This window comes from Portunus trituberculatus, chromosome 48 (assembly GCF_017591435.1).
Source record: "Portunus trituberculatus isolate SZX2019 chromosome 48, ASM1759143v1, whole genome shotgun sequence".
Lineage (NCBI taxonomy): Eukaryota > Metazoa > Arthropoda > Malacostraca > Decapoda > Portunidae > Portunus > Portunus trituberculatus.
The window spans coordinates 2,324,186-2,340,924 of record NC_059302.1 but is presented as its reverse complement, the minus strand read 5'-3'; the positions used below and the strand labels follow the sequence as shown (position 1 = coordinate 2,340,924).

The 16,739-nt window shown below is 39.4% G+C and overlaps 2 protein-coding genes across 5 annotated transcripts in view; one reads left to right on the top strand and one right to left on the bottom strand.

Annotated features, from left to right (window-relative positions):
• LOC123498536 (mitogen-activated protein kinase 14-like) overlaps positions 1-12,463 on the top strand; it is a 39,694-nt gene extending 27,231 nt beyond the window's left edge. Inside the window, exons 4-10 of one of the 3 annotated variants that reach the window (XM_045245713.1) lie at positions 1,266-1,407; positions 2,161-2,323; positions 4,341-4,412; positions 8,267-8,346; positions 8,967-9,045; positions 9,238-9,411; positions 9,730-12,463. In XM_045245713.1, coding sequence (XP_045101648.1) covers positions 1,266-1,407; positions 2,161-2,323; positions 4,341-4,412; positions 8,267-8,346; positions 8,967-9,045; positions 9,238-9,411; positions 9,730-9,818 — 799 coding nt within the window. In that variant the 3' untranslated portion in view covers positions 9,819-12,463. Of the gene's footprint in view, positions 1-1,265; positions 1,408-2,160; positions 2,324-4,340; positions 4,413-5,985; positions 6,066-7,269; positions 7,350-8,266; positions 8,347-8,966; positions 9,046-9,237; positions 9,412-9,729 lie in introns of all 3 variants that reach the window. The other 2 variants (XM_045245712.1, XM_045245714.1) reach the window with 2 other exon arrangements.
• On the bottom strand, positions 12,331-15,519 carry LOC123498537. Of its 2 annotated transcripts, none has more exons than XM_045245717.1 (4): positions 15,378-15,519; positions 13,706-13,811; positions 13,506-13,539; positions 12,331-13,243 (listed from the first exon to the last, which is right to left on the bottom strand). In XM_045245717.1, the coding sequence occupies exons 1-4, from the start codon at positions 15,403-15,405 to the stop codon at positions 12,836-12,838; spliced, it is 576 nt and encodes a 191-aa protein (XP_045101652.1). In that variant the 5' UTR covers positions 15,406-15,519; the 3' UTR covers positions 12,331-12,835. The 2 variants fall into 2 exon arrangements, with proteins under 2 accessions (XP_045101652.1, XP_045101650.1); XM_045245715.1 differs by having other exon boundaries at positions 13,706-13,835; positions 15,378-15,499.
• Positions 15,520-16,739: the final 1,220 nt, after the last annotated feature.

Here is a 16,739-nt window from a genome sequence, read left to right as displayed (position 1 = left end):
ATGTGAGGCATGTGGTTGGAAGGTTTGCTGTCGTCATCACCACCACCACCACCACCACCACCACCATCATCATCATCATCATCATCCGTACAGTCTCTGATCCTTCTTGCGTGCTGGCGATCTTTCAAAATCCTGGCGTGTTGGAATCCAAACACTTTTATCCTCTCGCTTTTGGAGACTCGTGGATAAACTGAACTAAACCGGATGATCCAAGGTTGACCTGCGTAAATGTTTAATGCTCTCCTCCTCCTCCTCCTCCTCCTCCTCCTCCTCCTCCTCACCATCGTCGTATTAATCTGACACGCTTCCAATCTTACGTCTTAATTGTGTACCCAGTAAAATATCTCACGTGACATTGCGATGGGGACAGTGCTCTCTCTCTCTCTCTCTCTCTTCACGTGGTTAGGAACGCAGTATCATATATCACATGGCCACCACAGAATGAGAAGTGATAAGCTACAATAGACAGTCCTTTTGTTTGGCGCTTTAGGAGGGATTGGTGCAAGTTGTGTTTTTATGTGCCATTGGGCAAGATGAGGAAGTGGATAAGTGTTGGCTCCAAGATGCATGTACAGGTATATTTGTTGAGCACTCCTATATTGGGACCGAGGAAAGCTTGAGGTAAATGAAGTACTGTAGTCAAAGTTCGTGTATGTGTTGGTGGTTTGACTTTACGACATGATGCAGGAAAATAGTGATAATGTGGAATGGTAAAAGAAAAATATATTGACAATAAACACAGTGATAATAAAGGGAAGAGTGAGAAGCTTAGACTAAAAAGTACTGATTCATATTCATACTAAAATAAGATGGTAATATCCTCAAGCTATTATTAGGTATTACTTCCTAATGTTCATAATTGCACTGTGTATTTGTCATTCCTTTCATTATTGCTTGGCTGCTATATACTATTCTGGACAGTTGCTGGAAGGATGGCAGTAACCTCTAGGTGGTAAAGGAAGACAGGTTAATAGATGGACAGCTGAGAGGATAAGTTTTAGTGTGGCTGCCTGGAATAGACTGGGATTAGTGAAGAAGATGCTGTTGTCTTGCAGTGGAATCATAGAAATTATTGTGTATTATTGCTGGTGACTTGATGTGTAATGTTGAGTAGGATTGCAGAAGAGATGTGTGCAGGTGATGTGACATATTGTTTTACTTGTATGATTGCAGCAGAGACGTGTGCAAGTAACGTGATCTGTAATATTGAGTATGATTACAGCAGAGATGTGTGCAGGTGATGTGACATGTTGTTTTACTTGCAGGTACCTGGTGACACCACTCATGGGGGCTGACCTCAATAACATCGTCAAAACCCAGAAGTTGACTGACGACCACGTACAGTTCCTCATCTACCAAGTGTTACGAGGGCTCAAGTACATCCACTCCGCTGGCATAATTCACAGGGTAAACCACCATCCATCTTCACACTCGTACTAGACAGCCTTGCATTCTTCTTTTCCACCCACTTCACCTCACACTTCCTCTTATATGCACCCCATTAATGCCTTATTCTTCTCGACTCCACTTCATACAGCCACTCAGCCTTGCATTCTTCTTTTCCATCTTCTTCACCTAAGACTCCTCATATACATCCACTCCACAGCCTTACCCTTATCTGTTCTTTCCACTCCTGATGCACTCACCACAAAGCCTTTTTCTTCTCCACTTCATATTCCTATACCCTGACCACATCCCTCACATTCTTGGCCTTCTTCTTCACTAGTGACTTTTGTGTGTAATCTAATAGGCAAAAGGGTCTAGATATCTCAAGCAGTTAGTCTACCTCATGTCTCACACTCATTACTCCTCCCCTTACTGCATATTTACTGTCCATTCATTTGCTATCATTGGTTCCTTTAAGAGAATTACATAATGAAAGCTTAATCTTATGCAGGCAGGTGTTGTTATCTGGAAAACATGATTTCTCTTCTCTTTATCATATGTATTTTACTTGTCTATTTTTTATCTGTTAGCTAGATAATATTGATAGAATGAATAAGTGTGTGACTTACCCTTAAACATTAATCAAAGGAGAGGATGAGTAAACTATTTCATATTACAATTATTTTTGTATGTAGAGTGAATTCAATTTGTAGATTTCAGCATGTATTTTTAACCTCACACATCTAGATTAACTCCCTCCATGCTATACCACAGGACCTCAAGCCCAGCAATATTGCAGTCAATGAAGATTGTGAGCTGAAGATTCTGGACTTTGGATTGGCCCGGCCCACAGAGTCAGAAATGACAGGTTATGTGGCCACAAGATGGTACCGAGCACCAGAAATTATGCTCAACTGGATGCACTACAATCAGACTGGTGAGTGAAGGACAAGTCCATATGATGTATTTCTGAAACAAAGCCAGTGAGGGGCAAGAATCTTAACCTTGAGAGGCTAAATATTATCCTTTTTTTTTAGCAGACTTCCCCAAATAGTGTGAGGCACAAAAAGCTGTAAGTCAGCATTCTCCTCGCCAGACACTGCCAGGGCACCCAAGTAAATAGTCTGCTTTGTGTCACTGGCACAATTGGCTGAACTAGCAACATTTGTGATGGGTTGCTTGAGCTCTCAAAGCTCCTTAAATAAATACACACACACACACACACACACACACACACACACACACACACACACACACACACACACACACACACACACACACACACACACACACACACACACACACACACACACACTGGCTCAGTGGTTAGAGCGCTGGCTTCACAAGCCAGAGGACCGGGGTTCGATTCCCCGGCTGGGTGGAGATATTTGGGTGTATCTCCTTTCACGTAGCCCTGTTCACCTAGCAGTGAGTAGGTACGGGATGTAAATCGAGGAGTTGTGACCTTGTTGTCCCGGTGTGTGATGTGTGCCTGGTCTCAGGCCTATCCAAAGATCAGAAATAATGAGCTCTGAGCTCGTTCCATAGGGTAAGGTCTGGCTGTCTCGTCAGAGACTGCAGCAGATCAAACGGTGAAACACACACACACACACACACACACACACACACACACACACACACACACACACACACACACACACACACACACACATTCTTGTGACACTGATCAGTTGGCTGTCAAAACTTTTACTTGGAGTAAACACTTCAAAATTTCTCCTTGGCAGAGAATTAAATCAAAGGTGTGGGACTTAATAAAATTTTAATGAGAATGTATTGCACTCAAGGGCACACTTGCAAACTAGGTATTAAGACATGATTTTATTTACTTCTCATTTATGATAATTGTGTATTAGAATTTCACAATGATATTGCCTGTTTGTGTATGTGGTATGCACTGATGAGGTTTTTGATAGCTATTGTATATATTCATTTGTATTAAAGAAAAGGGTATTTCAGTTTTTAGGTTTTTATCATGCAAGGTTTAATACAGCACAGGGTATGTTAAAACATGAGTTTCTGCAGATATTTCTAAAAGTGACTATTGGTCATTCAAGTAAAAAAATATTCAATGTATATGGATTTTGAGGCTTTGTTTAGGTTTGATATGAAATACAAGTGTGGCTCAGTAACAGGTACAACACCCTGGTTGGATGGGTAACCCTGGTGAAGAGATTCCATGTCCACACACTCCACATTACTGGGTGCAGCATTTCTCTCAGAATCATGCAGTATAAACTAAACATTTTCACTCTCACTGTCTCAGTGTGAAACTGTGTGTGACTGGTTAGCAATTAACTGATTTGGTGCTAAGTCTTACTTCTTCTCTATCTCCACTCAGGCAGGTGTGGTGTCATGTTGTGTATTATTTTGTTTTTTTGTTAACTACAGGCATACTATCATTGCATAATGTCTATTACTAAATCATCTGTCTGTCAATAGCACTCATCTTATTATGAGATACTGTAATTCTCCAAAACTTGTAGGAATTTTGTTTAAATCATTCATAGTTTCACCATTGGACATGCTGTGTTCACACATCCCACCATATATGGATGCCCACTCTGCTGCTGTGGATCTATTATCTGGCCACACTTGAATTTTGTAGCATAGCTAACAACATCTCAAAATGAATAAGTACCTAGAACTTAGCATAATATGTTTTTGCTTCTAGCAATAAACACAAAATTGTGTAGCAAACTATGTGTCTTTACAATTGACAGTTTCTCCTAGGGTAGGAGAATCTATTTATTTTTAATTTTATGAATGATCTTCACTGGAAATCAAAATTATTCAGAATATTTTGGTATAAAATCCAATATTCACACATCATATCAGTCTTCTAAACTACTTCAGTTAGTCACTGTAAAGAAGCAGAGTAGCTTTATACTTCTTGAGAGAGAGAGAGAGAGAGAGTAAATGTGCTCATCTTGCAGTGGACATCTGGTCTGTGGGATGCATCATGGCAGAGCTGCTCACAGGGCGAACACTTTTCCCAGGTGCTGACCGTATCCTTTTGTATGCCACGTGAATTGTCACTAGTTTGTTACTGGTCAGGTCCTCAGCCTCACCACTTCATGCCTCAGCCTTAAGCCCAAGCCTTTGTCTCTCATTCCCTTAGGTTGCTTTCTTTTCATTGTGCCATTCTTTTTTTCCTTTGCTGTCAATATGCCTTTTTCAGTGCCAGCTGTTGTATATGATGCCAATTTTGCACAGTGTTGCTAAGTGGTTGAAGTGTTGAACATTTTACCTGTTACTGGTCTCCGAGCTTTGACTTTAGGCTATAATGATGACCTTTTTAGGAAAGTTATCTCTTGGTCTGCTGGAATAAAAAGAAAAATTTATGGAGTTGCTTTCAAAAGGTTGTTTTGTAATTAGGATATATCGTATATAGATTGTATTATCTTAAGTATGTCAAGGATCTTTTGTCTGGAGATTTTTGAGTGACAGTCACTTTTGCATTATTTGTTGCTTTTCAGAGAAATATGATGGGAAAAAAAGAAAAAAAATATATATATATATATATATATATATATATATATATATATATATATATATATATATATATATATATATATATATATATATATATATATATATATATATATAAGATTTTATTTACTTATTTATTTCATGTTTTTCACATAGCAAATTGCACATTATTTCATACACTTATGCCCTATGGTGCTGCATCCACATCTTCCATTGCACTCAGCATGCATAAGCCCTTCACCTTGAAAGTGTACTCTTTGTACCCTTCTTATTCTGATTGCCCCACAAACAATCCTCTTGCCTGGCATGACACCTGCACTTGCTGTGATGACTTACATCTGTTGTGGCGGTGCAGTCCGTGAGCCTGACTGCCCCCACCACCCTGATGCAGCATGGCAATCCCCTAGGAGACCAAAGGACAAATTTCATAGTGGATGTTACTGACAGCTCAAGTATTTTGACTGCCAGAATTAATGGTTCTATTGTATTGAATTAAAGATTATTTGTTCAGTATTTTACAATCATTTTTTTTTTTTTTATTGCAGGCTTTCATAGCTATGATATCTCTTGAATTGTAATGAAAATACTTTGTGCTCTCAATTTTGTAACTTAGTTTTATGAAATGATGTTGCTTGGTAGTGAGTGAGTCACACAAGGCAGTGAGGACCAAGTTTATTGTGAGTACTGTGGAAAAGTTGGTGAAGTTAATTTTTTTTACAAAGAAAGCAGTGTACATTCATGAACCTATCTGCACATTCCTCACAGTGTACCTAATCTGTCATTGTGTGTGTGTGTGTGTGTGTGTGTGTGTGTGTGTGTGTGTGTGTGTGTGTGTGTGTGCTTGTATGTGTGAGTGAGTGTGTGCGTGCATGTGTGAGTGAGTGTGTGCGTGCATGCATGCTTGAATGTGTGTGTGTGTGTGTGTGTGTGTGTGTGTGTGTGTGTGTGTGTGTGTGTGTGTGTGTGTGTGTTTATGATCTGTTTGTCTTTTTGTTCTCCGTTTGCCTGTGTTTGTGTGTTTGTCCTGTGTTTGTTGATCTACATAAGTCCTCGCATGTTGTTGTTGTTTGGCCCTTAGTGGAGACTTAGATATTCAGCAGCTCAATCTTATCATGGAACTGCTTGGAACGCCCCCTCAGGAGTACCTCAACCGCATCACTTCCGAGTCGGTAAGTTGAGTTCAATTTCCCTCCCTCCCTTCAACATACCACCATCTGTGTCCCTCCCTCCCACCTTTGAGAATTTTTTGGGAAAAAAAAAGTCAGTGCTTCCACAGTCCTGTTTCTCAATGCAGCTTCTTAGTGAGCATCTGTGTCTCCCAGTAATTCTGTTGTCTGTGTTTTCCTGTGGTCTTGGAAAATGTTTGTCTGTATGGGGAGCATGTCAGAATGGGTAAACTCTCAGTTAACTCAACTAACAACTTTTCATTCCTTGGTTGTCTTTTCTATGATGTTGAGATGGATAAGTAAATGGCACCTTCCTGTTCTATGTCATTGTGTAGTGTAATTGTGTCTAAGAATATGTATTGCTTTTTGAGAAAGTTAGCAGTTCTCAGCAGCAGCGAGGAAGGAGGGCATTCCACCAATGAGGAAAGGTTTGTTGTTGTTTTCTTGTATCGCAGGAATCCACTCTTACTAGCCAGCTTTTTATATTATACATATTTTTTTCTACCTCTGTATTTATGCATTGTTATCCATGGTCAATGAAAAAAATGTTTTATGTTGATGTAGATATGGATATTAGTGTTTCTCCAATAAAATGTAATGTGGCTTTTAAGTGGATCCCTAACAGGCACTAATGCTGAGTCAGGTATGTAAATTGTAGAAAGCCTCTACATAGTGTTTACTGGGGAGTTTGCTTAAGACAATTGATATACTTAATATCTGTAAACTTAAGTTGACCTGGTTGAGGTTAACATATTCTATGGTGCTGGTATGTGGTTATTTGAAGGGAAAAGCCTTGTTCAGTTATTAATTCACAATGTGCACATGTTTGCAATAATTTTGGTATTTTGATGGTGTGGTCTTATTTTTTCATTGTACATGGCTGGTGGAATGGCTAATGCAGTAAATATGGTGCCTGGTTACTGTGTAGAAATATACAGTGTTAGATGTTAATTGCTAAGGTTCACTTGCACAAATAATTCAGCTCTTCATCATGTCTATCACCTCTTCATATCTTTCTGGTGCAGTGTAAACATTTCTAAGATAATGGTGGAGGAATTTTGTTCTGTAGCTGGTATTTCTGAATTTATGCATGTATTTTTTCTTTTTGTCTTTTCCTGTGTTGCTCCAAAGCTTCTGGAGGCATGAATTTGTAAATTTTCTGTTGGCCAACCTGATTGTTAGGTTTTCCCTTAGCCCTCTTTATCAGACATAGATCAGCTCAACAAGATCATGAAGCTGGTGGGGACGCCCAGGCAGGATCTTGTTGATAAGCTCTCCAGCGATGAGGTTAGTTGCCCACTTGACAAGGCACACCTATGACCACCACCCCAACCACCCTCCTTTACCTTCCACACACACCTTGTTGTAGCTTACACGTCAGTTAATCCAGTTAATCCACACTCTATCACTCACTACCATTATGATTTAATACATGTAGCTGTGACAAGATTGAACTTATAAACAGAAAAGGTGCCTTACTTGCACTCACAGCTGATACAAGGTGAGTCAGGAAGGAAGCAGCAGGTAGGTCATATATGTCCCTGTGTGTTTTTGTTGTAGGTGTGCCATTGTCCACCCAGCTGCATTTGTTTCCATGCCTGTGTTTGGTTTCTTTCATATTGGCAGCTGCTTTTACTGATTTGAGCATATTAAATTGCATTAGTTGTTTCCTAAAATGTCTCTTAAATTTACAGCATTCTATCACTTGTCAGCATGTGAATATTTACTATTTTACTCAGAAGACTGCATGGCCTGCAAGGCTTGAGTTTCTTATTGCATGAATGGCCTGCCTGCTCTGTGCTGCATTCTGTCTGGTGTCCCATAACAGCTTTCATTCTAGTGTCACTTCATGCAGCTATATTTTTACACATAGATAAAATAATATAGCATTATGTTTATTTATGTATATATTTATTAGAATACAAGTTTATACATTTTCTTTTCTTTTGGAAGATGTTCTTGTCCTGATTGATATTGGCTCTATTTCTTCTTAATAGATTAAACAGCTCCTTATGTGAACTTGAGGTGTGTTGGGAATTTCAGTACTTTTTTTGTTAATCTTTATAACACTAATTTGTTTGTAGGCAAAACTGTCGTGAAACTGAAAATGTCTATTAGATTAATTGAATTTGCTTCATGTTGACTTAATCTCTGTGGTGCTGGACTCTAACCTGCGTTGTAGCTGCCTTAACCCAACGTCCCAGATATTGACCAACTAACGCGCATCCTGGTGCTGGCTGGAACCCCAGATGAGGAAACCTTGGCTAAGATCACCAGTGATGAGGTAACACTGCCTGACCAGTGTATAGGTTCTCCACAAGTATTCTGGGCTGAAAATGGCTCTGTAGAGATTAATAAATCTTAATCTTCACATGTAGATACTAGATAACTACTAATCATAAATATATTTCACATAGAACACAAACAATGATGTGTTGTATATTGAGGTACTATTCAGTATTAGTTATGCCTCTCAGTATATTCAGTGAGTAGGTCACTCCACTTGTCCAGGAAAAGGCTACAAACATTAGACTCATGATTCATAGTCTGTGATTTGACATATTGTGTTTCATAAGGATTGAATGAGAAGAGTTGTATTGTTTCAATAGTTCTCTTTTGAGGCTTTCTGTGTTTCATAAATTTGCACAAATGCTTTCTGATTATGAGTTTTTGTGTGATGAGAATTATAGTGCTTTCTGCCTGTGCCTTTTAAATAATGAATATGTTGGATATAACTTCTTTCTTGGTATTTTGTAGTTAGTAGTTCTTGTAAGATTTATTGTTTATTGCAGGACATAATGTAATGATTTTCTTCTTTCATTCTGTGGTTTAATTGAGCCAAAAATGGCAGATTTATAACATTTTCTTCACTCATATGAAGAGTAATGGGAATTATGTTTTCAGGCAAGGAATTATATTCGTTCCCTTCCACACATGAGAAAAAAGGATTTCAGACAAGTGTTCAGAGGAGCCAATCCCCTTGGTAAGTGGCTGACATGGTGGTGATTATGTATCCATTGTAATACATGTTTCAAGGAATGCATCAGAAGCTCCACTTGAACTGTTTTGATTTACTGCACTCAACACTAAAGGTTTTGCTGCTCTTAGAATATACAGTACATATTTACTACAAAATTTAGGAGGAACATTGTTTGCTATCATTGTCTTTTTCCAGCGGTGGACCTGCTTGAGAAAATGCTGGAGCTGGACAGTGAGCGGAGAATAACAGCAGTCCAGGCGCTGGCCCATCCCTACCTAGCCCAGTATGCTGATCCCTCAGATGAGCCAGACAGTGAGCCATATGATCAGAGCTTTGAGGACATGGAGCTCCCTACTGAAAAATGGAAAGGTGAGCAAAACCTTTGAAAAGAGAAGCAGACTTGGTAAGACAGCTGCTTGCTATGATGAAAAAAAATTCTTTGAGTTACATATTGTTCAGAATAAACTGTGGTGATAGATATAGGTCAAAAGGCATATTTTTGTGATGTCAACAAACCAAAATGATCTAATTGCTTCAAAATCCATTGCTAATTTCATGATCATACACTGATGTTATTAATATTAATTTAGAATATATCTTGAATTCATAAGTAGCCTAAGCAGAAGCAATTCTAGGCTTCAGTGATTATTACATGGTCATTGAAGATTATAAATTCTTGTTTTGCAGAGCTTGTGTATGAGGAAGTCACCAACTTCCAGCCCAAACCAACAGTTATTGCTGAGGAAGTGGAAAAGGCTCAGGCAGCTGGAAAATGAACCTTCTTTGGTTGTGACTTACGTTGCTCCTAACGTGGAGCTCTCTTGTTGCCATATAAGGTCCAGTTCACACCATGCCCCTGTAAGGTTCATCCAAACCTTCTCAAGGCCCTGAGGTCACCACTAGTGCCCTCCTGTGTTCCTATCAGGAATGTGAGGTGTTAAGAACATAAGAAAAGGATGGAAGCTGCAAGAGGCTGTCAGGCCTACACATGGCAGTCCCTGTATTTATTTTATTTTTTTATTTATAAAATCTAAAAAAAGAAATAAATTGTGAAGCAGTAAAAGGAGGAGGAAGAGGAAGAAAAGGAGGGGGGCCACGTGACACATGCCTCTTATCTTTCTCCCTTACCATCCCACTTGCAGCACCAGACTCCTCTTCCCCCCCTCTCTTCCTCTACCTCCCACCCTCCCTTCATCCCTACCATCCAAATCCCAGACCCTCCTCTCCCTCCCTGTCCACCTGGTGACACCTCCTCTACACATGCTCTCCCATTCTTCCCTCACACAATACTTCCATCAGCCGCCCGCCAGTTTGCTGTGCTTGGGACACCGCCTTTCACTGCCATCTAGCAATACATGGCAGGGCGTCCCTTGCTGTGTCCCTCTCATCACACCCTCTTCCCTTTCTAACATTTAGCTCCTATGTTCCCTGTGAAGTCTTCCAAGAGAGCAGTGAGTCTCTTCATCTTTATATCTTTCTTGGTTACTGATTCTGAGTGAAGGATCTTCAATTCTGCATGTTTAATTAGGATTGATGCTGTCTTCATCTCTTGTTCATGGCTCTCTTTGGCAGTCCTGTGTTCCTCTTGAGCCTTTTCATATTTCTCGAGCAGAGTATTGGGAACACTCTTGTTCTCCTCAAGATACTCATTCTTCTCATGGATAACTAGCTTGACTTTCTCCATGAGTTTCTGTTTGTGTTGCTTTAGTAATTCATTAATTTCATGCAACCTTTCAAATTTCTTCAAGTTCAAAGAAGAATTCCTCAGTTTTCTTCAGTTCCTCCTGGGTCTGGCTGTGATCCTTACTGATGCTAGCCAACTTTATTTCCCACTCTTGTTGCTGTTCCTCTCTTCTTGTCAGTGTCTCTTCTCTGCAGCATCGTAGTTATCTTTGATCTTAGATACAAAGCCCACCATCTGCTGCACTGTGGCTTTGAGCTTAGTGTGTTTTCTTCCCCTAAACTCGAAAACAACAAATGCAATGCTCTGCTCATCCATATTCTTGCTCCACTGCTTTTTTCTCTTCCTCAAAGACACGTCCCTTTCTCAACATTTCATCATGCAATTAAGGAGGCTTGTGTGCGTGTGTCCGTGTATCGGTGGGTCTGGGCAGAGTGATGTGTGACAGGTGTAATAGAGAGAGAGAATTTTATCTGAATGTGTGAATGTTTATGTATTACAAAGGTGGCATGTTTATTTTCTGACAAGGAAGGCAGTTACATTTTTCTTAAATAGTCAGGGGAATTGAAGTAATAAATAATAGAATGTCTTGGTAGCTGAAATATACTTATATTTCTCAATCTCATAAGTAATAGTAGTAGCAGTAGCAGCAGTAGCAGTAGCAGTAGTAGTAGTAGTAGTAGCTGTACTTGTACTTGTAATAACATTAATAATAATTGTTACACAAAAAATAAACTTCCATATCAAAATGCTATGCACATAGGAGTGTGGTATTTGCTTGTAGAGAAATGGCTCCTTGAGTTATAACAATCTCCAATACTGCCAAGTACTTATTAAGTTGTGCAAAAATCGAGTTCATCAGTGATGCCAATCTTGTGCCTGACTTGCTGCCTTGTGGCTCAGAATCACAATTTTTTTTTTTTCATTTCACTGGAAGCCAATAGTTGCCAATCACTGCCTTGTCTCGTGCATCACAGCTATGAACATATTTTTTGTTGAGTATGTAGACTAGAAATGGGTTATGTATGTTTACTTTAAAGAGCTGTATCATACTCATTTTTTAGCATAATGTCAGAAATGTAAAGAAAACCTGTTGTAAATTTTTAATCTAAGTTAACTTCTGAAGCCGTGCTCTCCACCTCTCCACCAACCAAGGAGAGGTACTACGTAGTATACACAGTGCAATGTAGGGAGGTTGATGGTAGGCATGTAATGTAGTGCAATGTAGTGAGGTTGCTGGACAGGTTTGGAGGAAGAGGTGGTGCTGACTGCTGTGAAGCAGCAAGAGAGCCATCACAGCAGTGCAGGGCATGGACACAGGTCTTGCACCTGCTGCTGTACTCAGCCTATAATACTGGTGTTAGAATATGACCGCGGCATTATTTCACTGGACTTTAATACCAGGTTGGAGCCTTATCTAGTTTTATCACACTAACTTCAGCATGTTGGATGATGTGCTGGAATTTACTTACATTTCTGAGGGCTGTCTCTCTACCATTTGTAGCCTGCTACAGGACATTTTCTACTTAAAGGGACAAGACCTGTATTAGCTAGAAAATTATGATTGTCTTAAGAGGCAAACCTAGGACTGTATATAAACTAACAAGGATTCTGCAGAATTTATTAACTTCACTTAATAATTCAATATTAACAAAGACTTAGAAAACTTTAATAACTTCAGTCAAGCCTGTGTATTATGCCCAAAATTATATGAAGAAATAAAGTCTGATTTTAAAGTAACAAAATGAATATTAATTACATGTTTTAGCTGTAAGAAAAATGAGTGTGTGCATTTCTTGTTCCATTATTAAGACATGAGTTTGGAATGCATGTTTCTCATTCATATCCATTTATACTGTTTAAATGTATGTTGTTTATTATGTTATTTCCATAATTTTCTGTTATATTCCAAAGATTCCTACCCCTTAAGAATAGCTTCACATTATTCTCACTCTGAGTTTACGTGCTTGCTTTGCTTTGTCTTTCATCCTTGTGAGGAACAGAAGGCATCTACATGATAATATTTATACTGCTCTTTCTCTGTACTATTCATAGAAATTGTAAATAAATTAATACTTATTAATATTTTAAGAATACAGACTAGTGGATCCCTTATGGGGCCACAGTGTTAGCATAACCTATAAAAGAACAGATGAGACAGGTATCCCCAAACAACCCAATGGCTCCAGACAGCAGTGTGCCAGCTATGAACATGACCCCTATTGCAAGCCCAACGTACAGTGACCCGTCCATAGCCAATTCAACAGTCTTAGAGAACCAACCCAGATCGTCATATGGTACTGGTACAATGTCCCCCTTGTGAATTGATGAGCCACTGAAGAGATGATTGTGGATGCTGTTGCTGCTCTCTGCTAGCTGTGTTAAATCTGTCGCACGGAGGTTGTCTCCTTGAAGTTCTTCAGAGGATATAGTATTTATTGCTTCACTTATGTCGGCCTCAAGAGTGGAACCAGCTGTAGTTTGTCTTCTCTCTCTTTGGTGCCGAGGGTTGTTCACCATCTGTAAAATGAAAAAGTTGAGTCTACACCTGCAGGCAACGTAAGTAATTTGAATTTTGAAAGTGTTGACTTACACCACGTCAGTGAAGGAATTAAGCAAACTATTCTGTTCATATTCTGCCATATTGAAATCCATAGAGTTAAACCATAATTTTCCTCATTGGCTAGTAGTAATAATTAATTTCCTTCGCCAAGCTACTTTTCATCAGTTAGCTTCAGATTAGCCTGATTTACCAATAAAAGTTGTTTTACTCAAAACTTACCGTAGTTTGGAGAAGTAAGGGTTCGGCTCCATACCTGATAAAATAACCGTACAAATTATTATTATACTTATGATGATTGCCATTCGTTCTCACCATCACCAATATCCCCATCACCATTATCATCAATATTGTCATTATCTTTAGTACTAGACATTATCCAAACACATGTTAAGCCAACAGGTTCATCAGGCGATGCTCACTTCAAGAGAGTGGCGGCAAGTGGCGTCACTCTGGAAAGGAGCGCTGCCTGACCCGCCGCCCCGCCGCAGCTGAGGGTCGCCACCATCACGCCTATCACTGGAAGTACTGGCAGAGGTGTTCTCGTTATGGCTTTCAATCAGAAGAGAAACACAAGGTATGGCATATTTCAGTCAAGAATCTCTCTCTCTCTCTCTCTCTCTCTCTCTCTCTCTCTCTCTCTCTCTTTCTGCCATGCCGTGATTAACTTTTTTATATCGTATTTCCATTTCATGTGATAGTTCTCGCTAGCCAATGAGTCTCTCTATACCGTCACTAATGGCGGATTTAAAATCAGGCAACTTATGGTTAATTGGTTTTATCATTTGCACACATTTTTCATTTTTTTTTTTTCCTTAAATCTATTTGCTAAAATGCAAACAAAATGATTATCCTATTAAATGTCTCAGGGTTCCCTATGGATGTATAAAGAAAACGGAGCCAACCCTTAAGTTCCCACTATTTTGGATTAGGTGGGGGGGGGGCATGCCTATCTTTGCCTAGGGCCCCAAAATTCCTAAATCTGTCCCTGGCCATCACCTCTGCGTCACAGTCAGCTCGTCACGGAGTTAGTGCTCGTGCATGACCACTCTCCTGCCTCGCGTCGCACTGCATGACCACCTCTGCTGGCGCCTGGCTGGCGCCTCTTCCTTCCTATTCCCTCTCTATCTATCAGTTTCAGAATGACTCAAAGAAAGCAAACTTTTGGATTGTAGTATACTAGTTTTTAAGAATGATATGATTCTCGAGGGTAAACAAAGTATTTTCTAAAATAAGTAAATGAAATCATTGTTGTGGTTTGGACAGTTCTCAAACTTATCAATGAAAAGCTTATCAATAGAATGTACGCATCACAAAGTGAATAATGTACAAATTGTACACTGCCCTATCAGCTCTCTCTAAGATCGCCAGATTAACATGAAAACAAAGTTAATTATTGGGAAAGTAACTACACGATTTGTAAGAATTATTATTTTTTTTATTATTATTTTTTTTTTGAAAGATGCGTTGCAATTTGTTCCTGTAACAAACAGCATTCAAAGGCGCCATCCCACCTTATTAACATTACCCACACTGCATTGCGTTTCATGTTGGTAGTGTGAAGAGTGATGAAACAATATAAGTTAAATACAAATTTACATTCTAATGCAGCGTTGCTTAACCGTTTTCTAAAGGGGTAAACACTGGCAGATACTCTGGCTCGGCAGGGTGACACTTTCTGCCAGTGTGGAATGTCGATACAAATTTAGTGTTTTACATCACCATGTTAAAATCATTAACATGGTTTTAAATGAGCTTAAAGTTGATTAAGTACCACAAATATAATACGTACTCTCATGTTAAAGGCATTCCTTTGATACTTCAGTATCCTTTACGATGTCATACCGTACCCGATGTTTACAACGCTGCCCACCAGTGTAGAACCGCTCAATACCCAAGATTAGGAAATAATGTTTTAACCTTTGCAGAAATACCGACGTTATTACAATTCAAAAGAACTTATTTTATTTATTTATTTATTCATTAATTTTCTGTGTGTACTTATTAAGCCTACGTAGTTTCGTAAATTTAAGAGATCAGTTTGATACTAAGGATTAAAAGCGTTATATCCATTCAAATAAGTTTAATACTCACAATGAATGACTTCAAACATTTTCACCATGTTTCAACAAACGGTCACAGAGTTGTCGCAGCTGACAGGACAGGACTGATCGCGGCGCCGTTCTCGTCACACCGCCGGGCAGCGCTGAACTGGCGTCATGGCGTGTCGACGGTGTCGTGCGGTGAAGGGTTCCCTTAACGCCGGAAGGCTAGGGATTCGAGGAAATCCGTGATTGTTGCTTGCGTTTTGTGCGTCCTGTGATTTCCTTATGTACCTATTTTGGAATAAGTGAAAGCGTGTCATGAGTTATATACCAACGTGCACTTGTCCTATTTTGACTCAAGAGTTACCTTGTGGCTCAAGGAATTGCTCTTCCTCTTCCACATGATATATTTCTATAATACACTTTGTTTAGATGCAACCTAGTGTTAATTGCTGCGATATCTGTTAAGCTGGAGTAATTCGAGTTTTACACTTGATTTAAAATATGCTGTAAGAGAGAATAGGAAAGAATATTTCACTGACACTATAAATACTATATTCCTGTAAGATGAGTTAAGCGGATTTTGACTTTCTTGGCCTATATTCACATCATTATGCTCATCGAAAGCAACACCGGACATCCTGGTGGCGGCCTGACAAAAGGTGACCCGACCCCACGATCTCGTTTTCTTTGGAAAACTGCACGGCCCGCAGCAGCAGCACCAGCACGAGAAGTGGTAGTAGTACGTAGTAGTAATAGGTAGTAGGTAGTAGTAAGTAGTAGTAGCAGTGAATTTATATTTTCTACTGAAACAAATAAGTCTTTTGAAATATATAATATCTTCAAATAGGAAAAGAGGTGAGAATGAAGACATACAACGAGAGAGAGAGAGAGAGAGAGAGAGAGAGAGAGAGAGAGAGTGGGTGGGACGAGGCGGTGTGGGTCAGTGAAGACTTGTGCTGTGGGCTCTTCCTGGGTTGCCTGCTATCGAGGCCTCAACGCGAACCTTTGTAGCTACAGCGTGACAGGTAGTAATCAGTGTAACCTACCTGTGACGGGATGATGCCAGCCAGATCCCCGGGCATAATTGTGCTACTCTCTCTCTCTCTCTCTCTCTCTCTCTCTCTCTCTCTCTCTCTCTCTCTCTCTCTCTGCAGGATATATATACCAAACAAATAACAACAAATAGTTTAATGTTACAATGATACAATGACTGAAAAACGTTATGTGGAAACCGTATAGTGTTATAATATACACAACATATGTAGTAGTAATGTTTCTTTTAATTAGTATTAACGATTACGTAAAATACACCAAAAGTATTTATTATTACCTATGTACGTACGTGCGTGCCATTCGCAGTCGTACATTTCGAGCTTTTATATATATTTATAGTATACATATTTAAAAA